Source organism: Chiloscyllium plagiosum, unplaced genomic scaffold, assembly GCF_037043375.1.
Source record: "Chiloscyllium plagiosum isolate Xiang-an unplaced genomic scaffold, Cpla_swu_hap1 HiC_scaffold_44, whole genome shotgun sequence".
Taxonomy (NCBI): Eukaryota; Metazoa; Chordata; class Chondrichthyes; order Orectolobiformes; family Hemiscylliidae; genus Chiloscyllium; species Chiloscyllium plagiosum.
The window spans coordinates 2737374-2754491 of NW_028270182.1; the positions used below are offsets into that span (position 1 = coordinate 2737374).

General features: G+C 46.1%; 1 protein-coding gene across 1 annotated transcript in view; it reads left to right on the forward strand.

The window, feature by feature from the left end:
* The window catches only part of dnah2 (dynein, axonemal, heavy chain 2), a 380569-nt gene that overhangs the window by 161073 nt on the left and 202378 nt on the right, over nucleotides 1-17118 (forward strand). The window contains exons 27-34 of the mRNA XM_087982834.1: nucleotides 968-1124; nucleotides 2828-2910; nucleotides 4626-4806; nucleotides 7027-7165; nucleotides 7820-8037; nucleotides 8933-9031; nucleotides 10520-10645; nucleotides 14457-14567. Of these exons, the coding sequence (XP_087838960.1) occupies nucleotides 968-1124; nucleotides 2828-2910; nucleotides 4626-4806; nucleotides 7027-7165; nucleotides 7820-8037; nucleotides 8933-9031; nucleotides 10520-10645; nucleotides 14457-14567 (1114 nt within the window). The remainder of the gene's footprint in view (nucleotides 1-967; nucleotides 1125-2827; nucleotides 2911-4625; nucleotides 4807-7026; nucleotides 7166-7819; nucleotides 8038-8932; nucleotides 9032-10519; nucleotides 10646-14456; nucleotides 14568-17118) is intronic.

The window sequence follows — 17118 nt, forward strand, 5'->3', positions numbered from 1 at the left end:
TCTGACAGTGTGGCACTCCCTCTGCATTGACCCTCTGACAGTGCAGCACTCCCTCAGCACTGACCCTCTGACAGTGTGGCACTCCCTCTGCACTGACCCTCTGACGGTGCATCACTCCCTCAGCATTGACCCTCTGACAGTGTGGCACTCCCTCTGCACTGACCCTCTGACGGTGCATCACTCCCTCAGCACTGACCCTCTGACAGTGCGGCTCTCCCTCAGCACTGACCCTCTGACAGTGTGGCACTCCCTCTGCACTGACCCTCTGACGGTGCATCACTCCCTCTGCATTGACCCTCTGACAGTGCAGCACTCCCTCAGCACTGACCCTTTGACAGAGCGGCACTCCCTCAGCACTGACCCTCTGACAGTGCGGCACTCCCTCAGCACTGACCCTCCAACAGTGCGGCACTCCCTCAGCACTGACCCTCTGACAGTGCGGAGCTCCCTCAGCATTGACCCTCCAACTGTATGACATTCCCTCAGCACTGACTCTATGACAGTGCGGCTCTCCCTCATCAATGACCGTCTGACCGTGCCATGTTCCCTCAGCATTGACCCTCTGACCGTGCTGTGGTTCCTCAGACTGACTCTACAACAGTGCTAAGGGTGCATCACACTGACTTTCTGACAGTGAGGCACTCTTTCTGTCTTGATCCTTTGACAGTGCAGTGGACCTCCAGTTCTGTCCATCTGACATTGAGGCACTCTTCTCGCAATGTCCATCTGACATTGAGGCACTCTTCTTGGAATGTAAGACTAGCTTAGGTCTCAGATCTCTGGAGTGCAACTTGAACAGATCATCCTCTGATGCTTGGAATGCTACCTAACTGGCTACTGGTTTGGAAATGTCCCTTTGTTTCCAATCTAACCCCACTAATCGGGTGTGGGTTGCGAACTACAAACTTGCCCTTTTTAAGTCGCAGTGGAACCTGTTACTCATGTGCTTTCTGTAATTATCTTCCAGACACTGGAACAGCATTAAGGATGAGGTGCAGAAAATATTTGACCATACTAGTGATGATTTCACCCTGGAGAAAATCATTGAGCTGGGCTTGGAGCAACACGCTGATGCAATCAACAGCATCTCATCTGCAGCTACGAAAGAGCTCTCCATCGAAATGGTAGGCACAGCAACGTAGCATCCAAATGGTTTCTAGCATTTAACTTCAGCAAGTCCCATTCCCTCCAATCCTTCACTCAATGTGAGCTTTACCTGTGATTGCCGGTAACCTTTCAGTGTCAACATTGGCTCACATTTCAGTCCTGTGGAGAAGTGAATCTTCCACCAGCCTCTGAGACAGCAAGTGATTTGTTCAATCCTCTAATGATGGGCTGCATGACAGTTCTGTGGCTTCTTCATACTCTGAGCTATCGGAAACATGCAAGATGTTGTTGGAGGCTGAGAGGTGACCTCATAGAGGTTTATAAAATCATTAGGGGCATGGATAAAAATCACACAGCATCAAATTATAAATCCACCAGGTTTACTTGGTAGCACGAGCTTTCAGAGCACCACTCCTTGCCACCTGAGGAAGGAGCAGTGCTCTGAAAGCTAGTGCTTCCAAATAAACTTGTTGGATTATAACCTGGTGTGAGATTTCTAACTTTCTTCCCCCCACTCCAACACTTGCACCTCTGAGTGATGAGGGACATAGATAGGGTGAATAGCCAAGGTGTTTTTCCCAGAATAGGGGAGTGCAAAACCCGAGGGAATAGGTTTCAGATGAGAGAGGAAAGATTGAAAATGAACCTAAGGGTCAACTTTTCACACAGAGGGTGGTTTTTGTGTGGAACTAGCTGTCAGAGGAAATGGTGGAGGCTGGTACAATTATAACATTTAACAGGCACCTGGATACATGCATGGGAGGGGTTTCGAGGGATACTGCTGGCAAATAGGAATAGGTATATTTAAGATATCTGGTCGGCAAGGACGAGTTGGACTGAAGGGTCTGTTTCTGTGCCATATAGGCAGCATGGTGGCTCAGTGATTAGCACTGCTGCTTCACAGCACCAGCGGTTCAATTCCAGCCCTGGGAAATTGTCTGCGAGGAGTTTGCACATTCTCCCCAGGTCTGTGTGAGTTTCCTCCAGCTGCTCCAGTTTCCTCCCACAGTCCAAAGATGTGCAGGGGGTTAGGGTGGATTGGCCATGCTGAACTACCCCATAGTGTCCAGGAATTTGCAGGCTAGATGAATTCACCATGGGAAATGCAGGGCAACAAGGATAGGGTAGGGGGTAGAGTCTGGGTGGAATGCTGTTTGGAGGGTTGAATGGCCTGCTTCCATACTGCAGGGATTCTGTGATTCTATGAACTCTAATGCTGACCAGGCTTTGTGCTCCTTTTCCAAGGTCAGCAGTGGATTTGATGCCCTACATGTGCCAAAGCATCATGGCCATTCTGCTGGGGAATGGCTGCATTTCTGACTAGCTGTCACCCTTGGTCAAACCTCTACCAAAATCAGTGACCTAAAGCAAATGGTCATTTGGGCAGAGGTGTCAGCCTGGTGATTGAGAGCCAGAGGAATAACATAGTACCTGCAGGAAAGGACTCAGGATATTAGGGAGACTGAAGAATCTGGTGACACCCCTGGTGCAGTGGTCAGCTGAAATTGGCAGCCGTGATAACCACTGAGCCACTGTGCTGCCCCTTCAGCATGTATATCATGGAAACAGACCCTTTGGTCCAACCCGTCCTAAACTAATTGTTTATCAATGAGGATGAGCTCATGACATCAGTGAGGCTGGTTGGTAATGAGGCTGCATTTGTAGTCTCCAGTTTTAACAGCAAATTAAACTGATCTTCAATGGGGTTCTCTCTCAACAGGCTTTGGAAGGAATAAAGAAAACCTGGGAAGTTACAGTTCTTGATCTCATGCCTTACAAGGACAAAGGGCATTATAAACTCAGGTAGGTACTTAACAAAGGCAACATTTCCCATTTCTTTAGTGCCATTAGTTATGTTAAATGAACTAAACTATTTCTTGGGAGCTGAACTATCTCAGTATCAAGATTAGAGTGGTGCTGGAAAAGCACAGCAGGTCAGGCAGCATCTGAGGGGCAGGAAAATCAATGTTTTGGACAGGAGCCCTTCATCAGGAATGAGGCTGGGAGCCTCGGGGATGGAGAGATAAATGGGAGGAGGGTGGGGCTGGGGAGAAGGTAGCAAAGAGTGCAATAGGTGCACGGAGGTGGAGATGAAGGAGGAGGGAGGAGGGTGGAGAGTGGACTTCACCAGTTTCCTCATTTCCCCTTCCCCCACCTTACCCCAGTTCCGACCTGCCAGCTCAGCATCATCCTCATGACCTGTCCTATCTGCCAATCTTCCTTCCCACCTATCCACTCCACCCGCCTCTCCGACCTTGCAAATCTTGCAAATAGAATATGTTTTGCCAATGCTCTGGAATTGGACTGGAAATCATTCCCCTAAATGGAGCAGTGGTCACAGTCAGGGAATTTCAGCACTGTGGTGCATTAGAATAAGGATAGAAAAGATGTGCCACATCTGTGAATTGAAGCTTTTAGCTGTGCAATGGAAACAGAAATTGCCGGAAAAGCTCAACGGGTCTGGCAGCAGCTGTGGAGAGAAATCAGAGTTAATGTTTTGGGTCCAGTGACCCTTCCTGAGTAATCTGGCTTGTCTGAACTGAATGCTGAAGGTAGCTGCCCTTATCCAGGAGAATCCTTCAATGGGACATTGATGAGAATGTGCAACATGGAGTGGGTGATCGATGTAACTAAAGGCAAGCTATGGAAGCACATAACGAAGGAAACAATAGAATATTTTGTTCATAGGGTGAGATCAGATAATAAAACTGGGAAGGGGCTTGCACAGAGCAGAAACTGCACAGATCATTTCAGCTGAATCTTCTGTTTCTATATTCTATATCATGTTTACTGTCAGAATGGTCAGAAGTGGGAGGGTGGATAAAAAAATCTCTCAAAAATAAAATCAAACCAAGCTCTTTAGACTTTGCCTGAGTACGTAGCAAACAAGAAACCAGGTTAGCATGCAACGCACACAGAAAGTAGCAGTAAGCCTTTCGAGCACAGATGAAAATCCTAGTTCTTACTCAAAGCTTACTTATTAATTTGTAAAAAAAATATCAGCAGTCAGAAAACCCGGCCAACGAGTGGCCAAAGGCTGAAAAGTGAGACTGTTGTACAAACCAGTAACAGCTGTTTCACTGCTGCTTTAAGATGCTTCGTGGTTTGAATCTGGCCAGATTCAGTAGGTCGGTCTAATTTGTAACTTGTGCAGTGGTTGTTCAGAGCAAATGTCTGCCACTCCCATGTAATTTGTGCCTCTCGTGCATGTGGCCTGCTGGATGATATTAATAGTTGGCAGGTGAACAGCTAGTTGCTGAAACATGGGGCACGGATGGCCTACTGACTGCGTGGGATACATGCTGATTGCAGGCAGGCAGTTAATTGCAAGCCACCCTGCTGGTGTTGGCGATGGATGATCTGCTGCAGATGTGCCTGCCAACTACCCCTGGGCTCTTGCATGGAGACTGTCCCTCCCTCAGATAACCCCTCAAAATACCAGACTGAGAACCAAGCCCCTGCCTGGTGGATGCCACCTGTTGCCCTGTTGATATTAATACATTTCTTTTTATACACAGGGGAACCGATGAAATCTTTCAGGTCTTGGAGGAAAACCAGCTGACATTGTCGACCATGAAAGCTTCTCCCTATTTGAGGGCATTTGACAAACAAGTGGATTATTGGGAACGGTGCCTCTCTCTGATTCTTGAGGTGATCGAAATGATCCTGACTGTACAGAGGCAGTGGCTGTACCTGGAGGTAACTGGCACCTTCACAAATCTATTGCAGTCGGTGACTAATTTTTCAGAATGAATACACTACCCTGTTTCATTTTTTGGAAGGGCATCCCAAAGCACTTCTCAACCAATTATATGCTTGCAGTGATGTTAAAGAAAGAACAGTGACAGCGAATTCACAGACAGGAAGCACCCAAAATCAGCAATGTGACAGTGAGCTGATCAACTGCTTTAGTAATGTTGGTCGAGGAATGAATATTGACCCCAGACCTTGGGAAAGCTCCTTAGCTCCTCTTCAAAGTAGTGACCCTGGACTCCTTTCTGCATTGAATGTACGAGTTGGGAGGCCATGTTGCGGCTGTACAGGACATTGGTTAGGCCACTGTTGGAATATTGCATGTAATTCCAGTCTCCTGCCTATCGGAAAGATGTTGTGAAACTTGAAAGGGTTCAGAAAAGATTTAGAACATAGAACATAGAACAATACAGCACAGAACAGGCCCTTCGGCCCACGATGTTGTGCCGAACTTCTAACCTAGATTAAGTACCCATCCATGTACCTATCCAAATGCCGCTTAAAGGTCGCCAATGATTCCGACTCTACCACTCCCACGGGCAGCGCATTCCATGCCCCCACCACTCTCTGGGTAAAGAACCCACCCCTGACATCTCCCCTATACCTTCCACCCTTCACCTTAAATTTATGTCCCCTTGTAACACTCTGTTGTACCCGGGGAAAAAGTTTCTGACTGTCTACTCTATCTATTCCTCTGATCATCTTATAAACCTCTATCAAGTCACCCCTCATCCTTCGCCGTTCCAACGAGAAAAGGCCGAGAACTCTCAACCTATCCTCGTACGACTTCCTCTCCATTCCAGGCAACATCCTGGTAAATCTTCTCTGCACCCTCTCCAAAGCTTCCACATCTTTCCTAAAGTGAGGCGACCAGAACTGCACACAGTACTCCAACTGTGGCCTAACCAAAGTCCTGTACAGCTGCAACATCACTTCACGACTCTTGAATTCAATCCCTCTGCTAATGAACGATAATACTCCATAGGCCTTCTTACAAAATCTATCCACCTGAGTGGCTACCTTCAAAGATCTATGTACATAGACGCCAAGATCCCTCTGTTCCTCCACCTGACTTAGAACCCTACCATTAACCCTGTATTCCGCATTCTTATTTGTTCTTCCAAAATGGACAACCTCACACTTGGCAGGGTTGAACTCCATCTGCCACTCCTCAGCCCAGCTCTGCATCATATCTAAGTCCCTCTGCAGCCGACAACAGCCCTCCTCACTGGGATCTACAAGGATGTTGCCAGGGTTGGAGGATTTGAGCTATAGGGAGAGGCTGAACAGGCTGGGGCTGTTTTCCCTGGAGCGTCGGAGGCTGAGGGGTGACCTTATAGAGGTTTATAAAATCATGGGGTGGGCATGGATAGGGTAAATCCCCCCTGAGGTGGGGGAGTCCAGAACTGGAGGGCATAGGTTTAGGGTGAGAGGGGAAAGATATAAAAGGCACCTAAGGAGCAACTTTTTCACACAGAGGGTGGTACGTGTATGGAATGAGCTGCAGGAGGAAGTGGTGAAGACTGGTACAATTACAACATTTAAAAGGCATCTGCAAGGGTATATGAATAGGAAGGGTTTGGAGGGATAGGGGCCAAATGCTGGCAAATGGGACTAGATTAGGTTAGGATAGCTGGTCGTCATGAATGAGTTGGAACGAAGGGTTTGTTTCTGTGCTGTACATCTCGATGACTCTATGACTCTACTGAGAGGGCAGATGGGTTTTTTTTCTGTAAAAGGTCTTGGGTCCATTTCTCAGCTGCTCAAAGTGAGGTGTTTAAACCTTTCTCCATGTTTCATAGCAGTGTACAGGCTTGTGAGCCAACTGCTGAGAAAGACTCTTTCCACCAATATCCTTCAATCCAGCAACTGAGTGGGAATTCCGCAGGTTCCAAGGTGGTAACGTGTTGGCAGAGTTTATTTATACTGTACCCAGCAGGCAGATACAGGCATGGCTAGGCAGTTTACACCAGAAGATGAATATTCTGCCTGATACTGACCCGTACAGACACACTGAAGGCCTTAGTTTCAGTTTCCAATCTGTACCGCAATAATGGCCAGTATTGTAGCCACAAGAGAAATCCTGAGCACACTAATGAGATGCTGTGAGCCATTCAGATGGTAGTAATGGTGCATAAAAAGCTCCTGTTTTTTTGTTTGCTACAGAATATTTTCCTTGGGGAGGACATTAGAAAACAGCTTCCTCGGGAGTCAGCGGAGTTTGAGAACATTGACGTACAGTGGAAGGTCATAATGCATCGTCTGATCCAGGAACCCAATGCTCTTCGAGGAACCCATCATCCAGGTGTGCTCATGTCTTGGCACTGCACCTCAGATAGGTGTGCATTGGAAGTTTGCCAGAGTCAGAACCAGGGATTAATTTATTCCTTGTTAATAGCTTGGCTCGTACTCCTCATCCTTGGGAATTCAAGGAAGATTTAATTATTTCGGATAATTGAAAAATTTGATAAGGCAGATGTCGGGAAGCTACGCGGGGGAAGGAGTAGGGATTGTGGTCCAGACCAAGATTGGGAACTTACAGCAAAGCCATCAGCCATGAAACTGGACCGTAGCAAAACAGAACAAGCACTGAAATGGAGGGACGGTTAGCCCTGGAGGATGAAAGTCAGACAGGAATTGGTATTGATACCCACTGTTTGCATGTCCTATCTCTTATCCCCCTGAACCAATGCTAGCACTCCATTCCAGCCCCTAGTTCCTGCTCTCTGGAAGTCCCTAAATAATCCACTTAACCCTGCCCCATCCCTCCACACTCTGAAGTTTGTAGAACATCAATTGTACCGTTGCTGCTGTATTAACCACTCCTCCGCCCCCACCTCGCTGCCACCCCCCTTCCCCCTCGCTGCCACCCACTCCATGCCTTTCCTTTATCATTCTTGCTTGGACACCTGCCAGTTCTTAAAGTGAATACATTAGCTGTCGTCGTTACTTTGCGCAGGTCTGCTGGACTCATTGAATGGTATGAATGCAAAACTGGAAGAGATTGAGAAGTCGCTGGACATGTACCTGGAAACCAAACGCCAAATCTTTCCACGTTTCTACTTCCTGTCCAATGATGACCTGCTGGAGATCTTGGGCCAGTCCCGTAACCCGCCAGCGGTGCAACCCCACATGAAGAAATGCTTTGACAACATCAAAAGCCTCAAAATGCAAAAGGTAGCATCACTCACCTGCCACGGCCAGCTCTGGGTTTCTCGGTTGCTATTTGGTGTATATCTGCTACTTCCGTGCAGACCTGACCATCAAGTGCTGGTCAAGTATTTTGCTGCATTACAGCCCAGTGCAGATCTGTCCCAATCTGCTCACACCAACCTCTGTTGTCTCACATGTGGCCTCACCTGCTCTCATCCGCAACTCCTCCTGATCTTGTGTGTGCCCCTTACTGCTCTCCAGTGTGGGCCCTCCTGCTCTCCCCACCCCCACCTCTCCCTCAGGGTTCAAGGTAAGCTTATATTGTCTCAGAGGAGCTGGCCTCATCACGTTTATGGAACTGTGGGAATGAAAGGGTGTTGAGAGGCACAGACCAGACCACGTAGCAGTGAGTGGTTCCCTCCTGTGAAGCTAAACATTGACCATTTAGACAGGTACAACATCCTGACTGACCACCTTAAAACAGGCCCTTCAGCCCAGCAAGTCCATACCAACTCTCCGGAGAGAATCCCACCCAGACCCATTCCCTTATTTCTCTACATTTCCCCTGACTAATGCGCCTAACACCACGGGCAATTTCCCAGGAACGATCCAATCTAAGCTGCACATCTTTGGACTGTGGTAGGAAACCGGAGCACCCAGAGGAAACCCACACAGACACGGGGGGAAGAATGTGCAAACTCCACACAGTTCACTGAGGGTGGGATCGAACCTGGGTCCCTGGCGCTGTGAGGCAGCAGTGCTAACCACTGAGCCATCGTGCTGCCCTTACTGGGCATTTTATTTTCCTGGTCCTATCCTGCAGATTGCCATGGTGACCTTGACCTGGTGATCTCCAGATAGCACTGTAACTGTGACTGCTGAGTGTACAGATTCCCATCCCTGTGACCTGTCTTTTCAGGTTGGAACCACCGCCAAAATGGAAGCTGCCGGAATGTTTGCTGCTGATGGGGAGTACGTGGAGTTCAAACATCCCACCCTGCTCGAGGGTCCTGTCGAGGTACAGATATCTCTCGCCTGTTGTTACTGTCAGGGGTTCACCTGTAGCTCGGTTCCAAGGTCATCTACTGGGACCAAACTAAACCCACTTGCCCTACCTCCATACGTGCTGTCACATACCGTGGATATCAGGGGGACTACTGTCAGGGACAAAGTGACCAATTTTCAGTCCATTACATTGAAGCCAGTGCCTCATCTTTAAAAGGGAGTAGATTTAATCTACCTTTATTAAATGGAGCAGCATGTTTACTAGGATGAGGTATTCCAGGTTTGGGCTCTATCTCTGGCCTGCACTGTCAAAAGTGTAGCTTCTGGCTGGGAGCACAGAACTGCTTGTCATCTCTTCATTGGATAATATTCCTTGTGTAACTTCAGAGCCTTGGGGGTGCGATTATATTTACTGTCACTCAAGGGCAGCTCATGGCTTTTACAGTCTATTACAAGAGGCAAGCAGCCAATTGTCCTCATGTATTCCTCGGCTCTGTGCTGCTGTGTACTTTAACCAGCTACTTCCCATTTATCCTGCTCCCCTGCATACAGCACATTCTTCCCAGTGCTGGGTATAGAAGCAAGAGCAACACCGGGTTAAAGCACTCAGCAATGTTGGGCACTCCCTTGGGTCATCACAGCAGGCTGAGGCGAACTGACCTGTACATCAGAATGGAAAGGCTGCATGTTCGATTCAAATTGTTTTGCAATCTGTGACACCATTGGATTCCACAACCTTTCTGACTCTAATAATGTTCTCCTCCTGTGTTGAATACATCACATTCTTGATGAAGGATTATTAATTGACTGATGTGTGTTCTCAGCACCCAGCGTCATAGAATCCCTACAGTGTGGGAGCAGGTCATTTGGGCCATCGAGTCCACACTGAACCTCTGAGCAGCATCCCACACAGACCCATTCACCTACCCTATCTCCTGCATTTCCTGTGGGTAACCCACCTGGCCTGCACATTCCGAGACACTACAGGGCAATTTACATTAGCCAGTCCACCCTAACCTGCACATGTTTGGATTGTGGGATGAAACTGGAGCACCCGGTGGAAACTCATGCAGATCCAGGGAGAATGTGCAAACTCCACACAGACAGTTGCCTGAGGCAGGAATCGAACCCGGGTCCCTGGTGCTGTGAGGCAGCAGTGCTAGCTACTGAGCCACCATGTCAACTCACCTCTAGTTTCAGTGTTCAAGGCAGTGAGCATTGACATGCTATTTGACTGCAGCAGCTTCACTATTCATACAGGTTTACACAAACTCATCTGCACACACTCAGATTTCCTCTTCTCTAACATAGGTCAGTGGAGAATGACTGCCTGAGAGACTTCTCCAGGTGGTGGGTAGAACAGGACTGAGATCAATTAAATGAACAGGCCAAGGAAATGTTTCAGGTTGTCAGTAACTCAGATAATTCTGGGAAGTCTGGGTTTAAGTGATCTGGACCTCAGCTGTCCTCATTGTTTTTGTAATTTGTTCTTATCCCTCAGGCCTGGCTCTGTGATGTGGAACGCACCATGCGCTTTACTCTCAAAGACCTGCTGAAAGACTGCCGCTTGGCTCTGAAGAAAATGCTCACAAAGCGGGATAAATGGGTGAAGGATTGGCCTGGTCAGGTCAGTCACAGGCTTTCAACAGAGGGAGGAGCTTTCTGAGCATCAACAGAGCACTCTTAATGTTTCAGACCTGTGTCTGTCATAGTGGGTTTTTGGGCTATGCTTTATGAGAGCTTTTAAAAACGTGTTAATGTGTAAGACCATAAGACCTAGGAACAGAAATTAGGCCATTCAGCCCATCGAGTCTGCTCGGCCATTCAATCATGGCTGATAAGTTTCTCAACCCCTTTCTCCCCCGTTCTCCCCATAAACCCTTGATCCCCTTGATACTCAAGACCCTATCTATCTCAGTCTTACATATACTCAATGACCTGGCCTCCACAGCCCTCCATCGATTCCCCACTCTTTAGCTGAAGATGTTTCTCCTTCTCTCCATTCTAAAAGGTCTTCCCTTTACTCTGAGGCTGTGCCTCGGGTCTGAGTCTCTCCTACCGATGGAAACAACTTCCCAGCATCCACTCTATCCAGGCCATTCAGTATTCTGTATGTTTCAATTAGATCCCCACTCATCCTTCTAAACTCCATGGAATATAGACCCAGAGTCCTCAAATGTTCCTCATACATTAAGATTTTAATTCCTGGGACCATTCTCGTGAACCTCCTCTGAACACGCTCCAAGGTCAGTACATCCTCCCTGAGACATGGGGCTCAAAACTGCGCACAATACTCCAAATGTGGTCTGACCAGAGCCTTATACAGCCTCAGAAGTGCATTCCTGCTTATATTTAACTCCTCTCAAAATAAATGCCATCATTGCGTTTGCCTTCCTAATTACTGACTCAGCCTGCAGGTTTACCTTGAGAGAATCCTGGACTAGGACTCCCCAAGTCTCTTTGCACTTCAGATTTCTGAATTTTCTCCCCATTTCGAAAACAGTCCATGCCTCTATTCTTCCCACCAAAGTGCATGACCTCACACTTTCCCACATTGTATTCCATCTGCCACTTCTTTGCCCACTCTCCTAACCTGTCCAGATCCTCCTGCAGCCTCCCCGCCTCCTCAATACTACCTGTCCCTCTACCTATCTTTGTATCGTCTGCAAACCTCACCAGAATGTCCTCAGTCACTTCATCCAGATCATTAATGTTTAAAGTGAAAAGTTGTGGTCCCAACACTGAATCATGCGGAACACCACTTGTCACCAGCTGCCATCCTGAGAAGGAGCCTTTTATCCCGACTCTCTGCTTCCTGTCAGACAAGCCAAGCTTCAATCCATGCTAGCACCTTGCCTCTGACACCCTGGGGCCCTTATCTTACTCAGCAACCTCCTGTGCGGCACATTGTCAAAGGTCATCCCCATACAGTTAATATCTTTGAAGTGCAATAACTGCTATAGAGTAGCCAAATATACCAGTCATTTATGTACAGCAACATGGCAAAAAACAGATAATCAAAGGAATATCCCAACAGTCACTTTTATAAAGGGCCAGGACACTGTCATTTCTGATAATGACATTGAAGTATCACTGTCCAAAAGGGCTGATAGACAAGGCCATGGTTTAATGTCTCACCTCAAATATGTGGTCTCTCTGAGGGCCTTGCTGTCTCATAAAAAACAGAAATGTGGTTAATATGATATCCCTCAGCATAAAAGGAATATTGTTAATTCCACACTCTGTCAGTAACAAACAGGAATATTGTTAATACCACACTCTCTCAGTAATAGGCAGGAATATTGTTCACACTCTCTCAGTAATAGGCAGGAATATTGTTCACACTCTCTCAGTAACAGACAGGAATACCGTTAACACCACACTCTCTCAGTAATAGGCAGGAATATTGTTAACACCACACTCTCTCAGTAACAGACAGGAATACCATTAACACCACACTCTCTCAGTAACAGGCAAGAATATTGTTAATACCACACTCTGTCAGTACAGACAGGAATACCGTTAACACCACACTGTTTCAGTAACCAACAGGAACACCGTTAATACCACACTGTCTCAGTAACAGACAGGAATATTGTTAATACCACACTCTCTCAGTAACAGACAGGAATACTGTTAATACCACACTCTGTCAGTAAGAGACAGGAATACTGTTAATATCACATTCTCTCAGTAACAGACCGGAATACTGTTAATACCACACTCTCTCAGTAACAGACAGGAATATTGTTAATACCACACTCTGTCAGTACAGACAGGAATATTGTTAATACCACACTCTGTCAGTAACAGACAGGAATACTGTTAATACCACACTCTGTCAGTAAGAGACAGGAATACTGTTAATATCACATTCTCTCAGTAACAGACCGGAATACTGTTAATACCACACTCTCTCAGTAACAGACAGGAATACTGTTAATACCACACTCTCTCAGTAATAGACAGGAATACTGTTAATACCACACTCTGTCAGTAACAGACAGGAATACTGTTAATACCACACTCTCTCAGTAACAGACAGGAATACTGTTAATACCACACTCTGTCAGTAACAGACAGGAATACTGTTAATACCACACTCTGTCAGTAACAGACAGGAATACTGTTAATACCACACTCTGTCAGTAACAGACAGGAATACCGTTAATACCACACTCTCTCAGTAACAGACAGGAATACTGTTAATACCACACTCTGTCAGTAACAGACAGGAATACCGTTAATACCACACTCTGTCAGTAACAGACAGGAATACCGTTAATACCACACTCTGTCAGTAACAGGTAGGAATACCGTTAATACCACACTCTCTCAGTAACAGACAGGAATATTGTTAACACCACACTCTGTCAGTAACAGACAGGAATACTGTTAATACCACACTCTGTCAGTAACAGACAGGAATACCGTTAATACCACACTCTGTCAGTAACAGGTAGGAATACTGTTACTACTAATCTCTCTTAATAACAGACAGGAATATTGTTAATACCACACATAGTCAGTAACAGATAGGAATACAATTAATACCACACTCTCTCATTAACTGACAGGAATACCGTTAATACCACACTCTCTCAGTAACAGACAGGAATACGGTTAATACCACACTCTCTCAGTAACTGACAGGAATACCTTTAATACCACACTCTCTCAGTAACAGACAGGAATACTGTTAATACCACACTCTCTCAGTAACAGACAGGAATACTGTTAATACCACACTCTGTCAGTAACAGACAGGAATACTGTTAATACCACACTCTCTCAGTAACAGACAGGAATACTGTTAATACCACACTCTGTCAGTAACAGACAGGAATACTGTTAATACCACAATCTGTCAGTAACAAACAGGAATATTGTTAATACCACACTCTCTCAGTAACAGACAGGAACCCTGTTCTTATCAAACCCTCCCCCAGTAACAGAGATGAACACAGTTTGTATTGCACACTCAATCAGTAACTCCCCCATCAAACACCCACAGGACAGGGACAGCACAGGGTTAGATACAGAGTATAGCTCCTTCTACAGGAACAGCATGGGATGAGGTGTAGCGTAAAGTTTCCTCTGCAACATCCCAATAATATGCATACTTGCATTGTTCCTGAGAAGGACTGTAACTCCTGCTGTTAGTTCTGAACCTGCCCAATTAAAAGTGGTAGTGACAGCTTTGATAGACCAGAGGACAGGTACAGTTGATAAAAATATTTAACTCATCTGTTAGCTTATAGTCTGCCTCTTGTCACAGCTAACTGTCTGTAAAATAGTTCCGTGTCTTCTTGTAGACCTCCATTGCTCCTATTCCAAGTGTTCCTTACTCGTGGTGTGGGGAAAACCTACATTTATTTTCAATGATTATACCGCACATTTTCAGTCTAGCCAACATTCAGTCCTTCATTTCATCACAGATGCTCATCACTGCAAGCCAGATTCAGTGGACCACTGATGTGACCAAGGCTCTGGTGACAGCCAAGGAACAAGGGGAGAAGAAACCTGTCCGTGTTATTAAAAGGAAGCAGGTGGGTTCAGCTTGGTGATGCACTGATCCTCAATTCTGGCAGTGCCTACATATTTCATTCCAAGGTGGGAGACCATAAACTGACTGTCCAAGAACTGCACAGTGCTCAGAGCTCTACTTCCCAGTGACTGAGAGTCATACAGATGTCCAGCATGGAAACAGGCCTGTTGGTTTAATTAGTCCATGTCGACCAGACTATTCTAACCTAATCTGGTCCCATTTGCCAGTATTTGGCCCATATTCCTCTAAACCCTTCCTATTTATTTACCCACCCAGATGTCTTTTAAATGCTGTAATTGTGCCAGCCTCCACCACTTCCTCTGGCAGCTCATTTCATTCACGCACCACCCTCTGTGTGAAAACATTTCCCCTTAGGTCTCTCTTAAATCTTTCCCCTCTCACCCTAAACCTATGATTTGGAGATGGCGGTGTTGGACTGGGGTGTACAAAGTTAAAAATCACACAACACCAGGTTATAGTCCTGATGAAAGAGCAATGCTCTGAAAGCTAGTGTGCTTCCAAATAAACCTGTCGGACTATAACCTGGTGTTGTGTGATTTTTAACTTTCTAAACCTATGCCCTCTCATTTTGGACTCCCTGACCCTATCCATGCCCCTCTTGATTTTATAAGCCTCTATAAAGTCACCTCTCAGGCCCTGATGCTCCAGCGAAAATAGCCTCAGCTTATTGAGCCTCTCCCACTAGCTCAAACCCTCCAACCGTGGCAACATTGTGAATCTTTCAAGTTTCACAAGATCCCTATAGCAGGAAGAGCAGAATTGCATGCAATATTCCAAAAGTGGCTTAACCAATGTCCTGTTCAGCCGCAACATGATGTTCTAACTCCTGTAACTCAATACTCCGACCAATAAATCTACCTGCGACTCCACTTTCAAAGAAATGTGAACCTGCACTCCAAGGTCTCTTTGTTCAGCAACACTCCCTTGGACCTTACCATTAAGTGTATACGTCCTGCCCTTATTTGCCTTTCCAAAATGCAACACCTCACATTTATCTGAATTAAACTCCATCTGCCACTTCTCAGCCCATCTGATCAAGATCCTTTTGTACTCTTCTTCGCTGTCCACTACACCTCCAATTTTGGTGTCATCTGCAAACTTACTAACTGTACCTCTTATGCTCGCATCCAAATCATTTATATGAATCATGAAAAGCAGTGGAACCAGCACCGATCCTTGTGGCACTCTACTGGTCACAGGCCTCCAGTCTGAAACACAACCCTCCACCACCACCCTCTGTCTTATACCTTTGAGCTAGTTCTGTATCCAAATGGCTAGTTCTCCCTGTATTCCGTGAGATCTAACCTTGCTAACCTGTCTCCCATGGGGAACCTTGTCGAATGTCTTACTGAAGTCCATATAGATCACATCTACCGCTCTGCCCTCATTAATCCTCTTTGTTAATTCTTCAAAAAACTCAATCAAGTTTGTGAGACATGATTTCCCACGCACAAAGCCATGTTGACTATCCCTAATCAGTCCTTGCCTTTCCAAATACATGTACGTCCTGTCCCTCAGGATTCCCTCCAACAACTTACATACCACCGATGTCAGGCTCATCCAACTATAGTTTCCTGGCTGGTCCTTAGCAGCTTTCTTAAATAGTGGAACTACGTTAGCCAACCTCCAGTCTTCCGGCACCTCACCTGTGACTATCGATGATACAAATATCTCAGCAAGAGGCCCAGCAATCACTTCTCTAGCTTCCCACAGGGTTCTCGGGTACACCTGACCAGGACCTGGGGATTTATCCACCTTTATGCGTTTCAAGACATCCAGCGCTCCTCCTCTCTAATATGGACCTTTTCAAGATGTCACCATCTATTTCCCTACATTCGATATCTTCCTGTGACTATCGATGATACAAATATCTCAGCAAGAGGCCCCACAATCACTTCCCTAGCTTCCCACAGAGTTCTAGGGTACACCTGATCAGGTTCTGGGAATTTATCCACCTTTATGCATTTTAAGCCTCTAGCACCACCTCCTCTGTAATATGGACATTTTTCAAGATGTTGCTATTTATTTCCCTAAATTCTTTATCTTCCATATCCTTCTCCAAAGTAAACACTAATGCAAAATACTTACTTAGTATATCCCCCATCTCCTGCAGCTCCACAGGCCGCCTTGCTGATCTTTAAAAGGGGCCCTATTCTCTCCCTAGTTAGTCTTTTGTCCTTAATGCATTTGTGAGATGTCTTTAGATTCTCCTTAACCCTAGTTGACAAAGCTATCTCATGTTCCCTTTTTGCCTTCCTTATTTTATATTAACTATACACCTACTGCCTTTATATTCATCTCAGGACCCAGGGATAGCCTCGGGTTCGAGTGGTTCGGGTTATAGCTCTTCCTAAAGCAGAAAATGCTAAGTGGAGTGGTGGGAAGATATGTTTCACACTATGCAATCTTTACACAGTTTGGATATTGAGAACCTCGAATGAGGAAGTACATGAGAGGGAAGAATACCTTGGTTCGGCAAAGTCGAGTTAGGATTTAGAACATGCTGCCTGGGAGAGTGGTGTTTTTCAAAA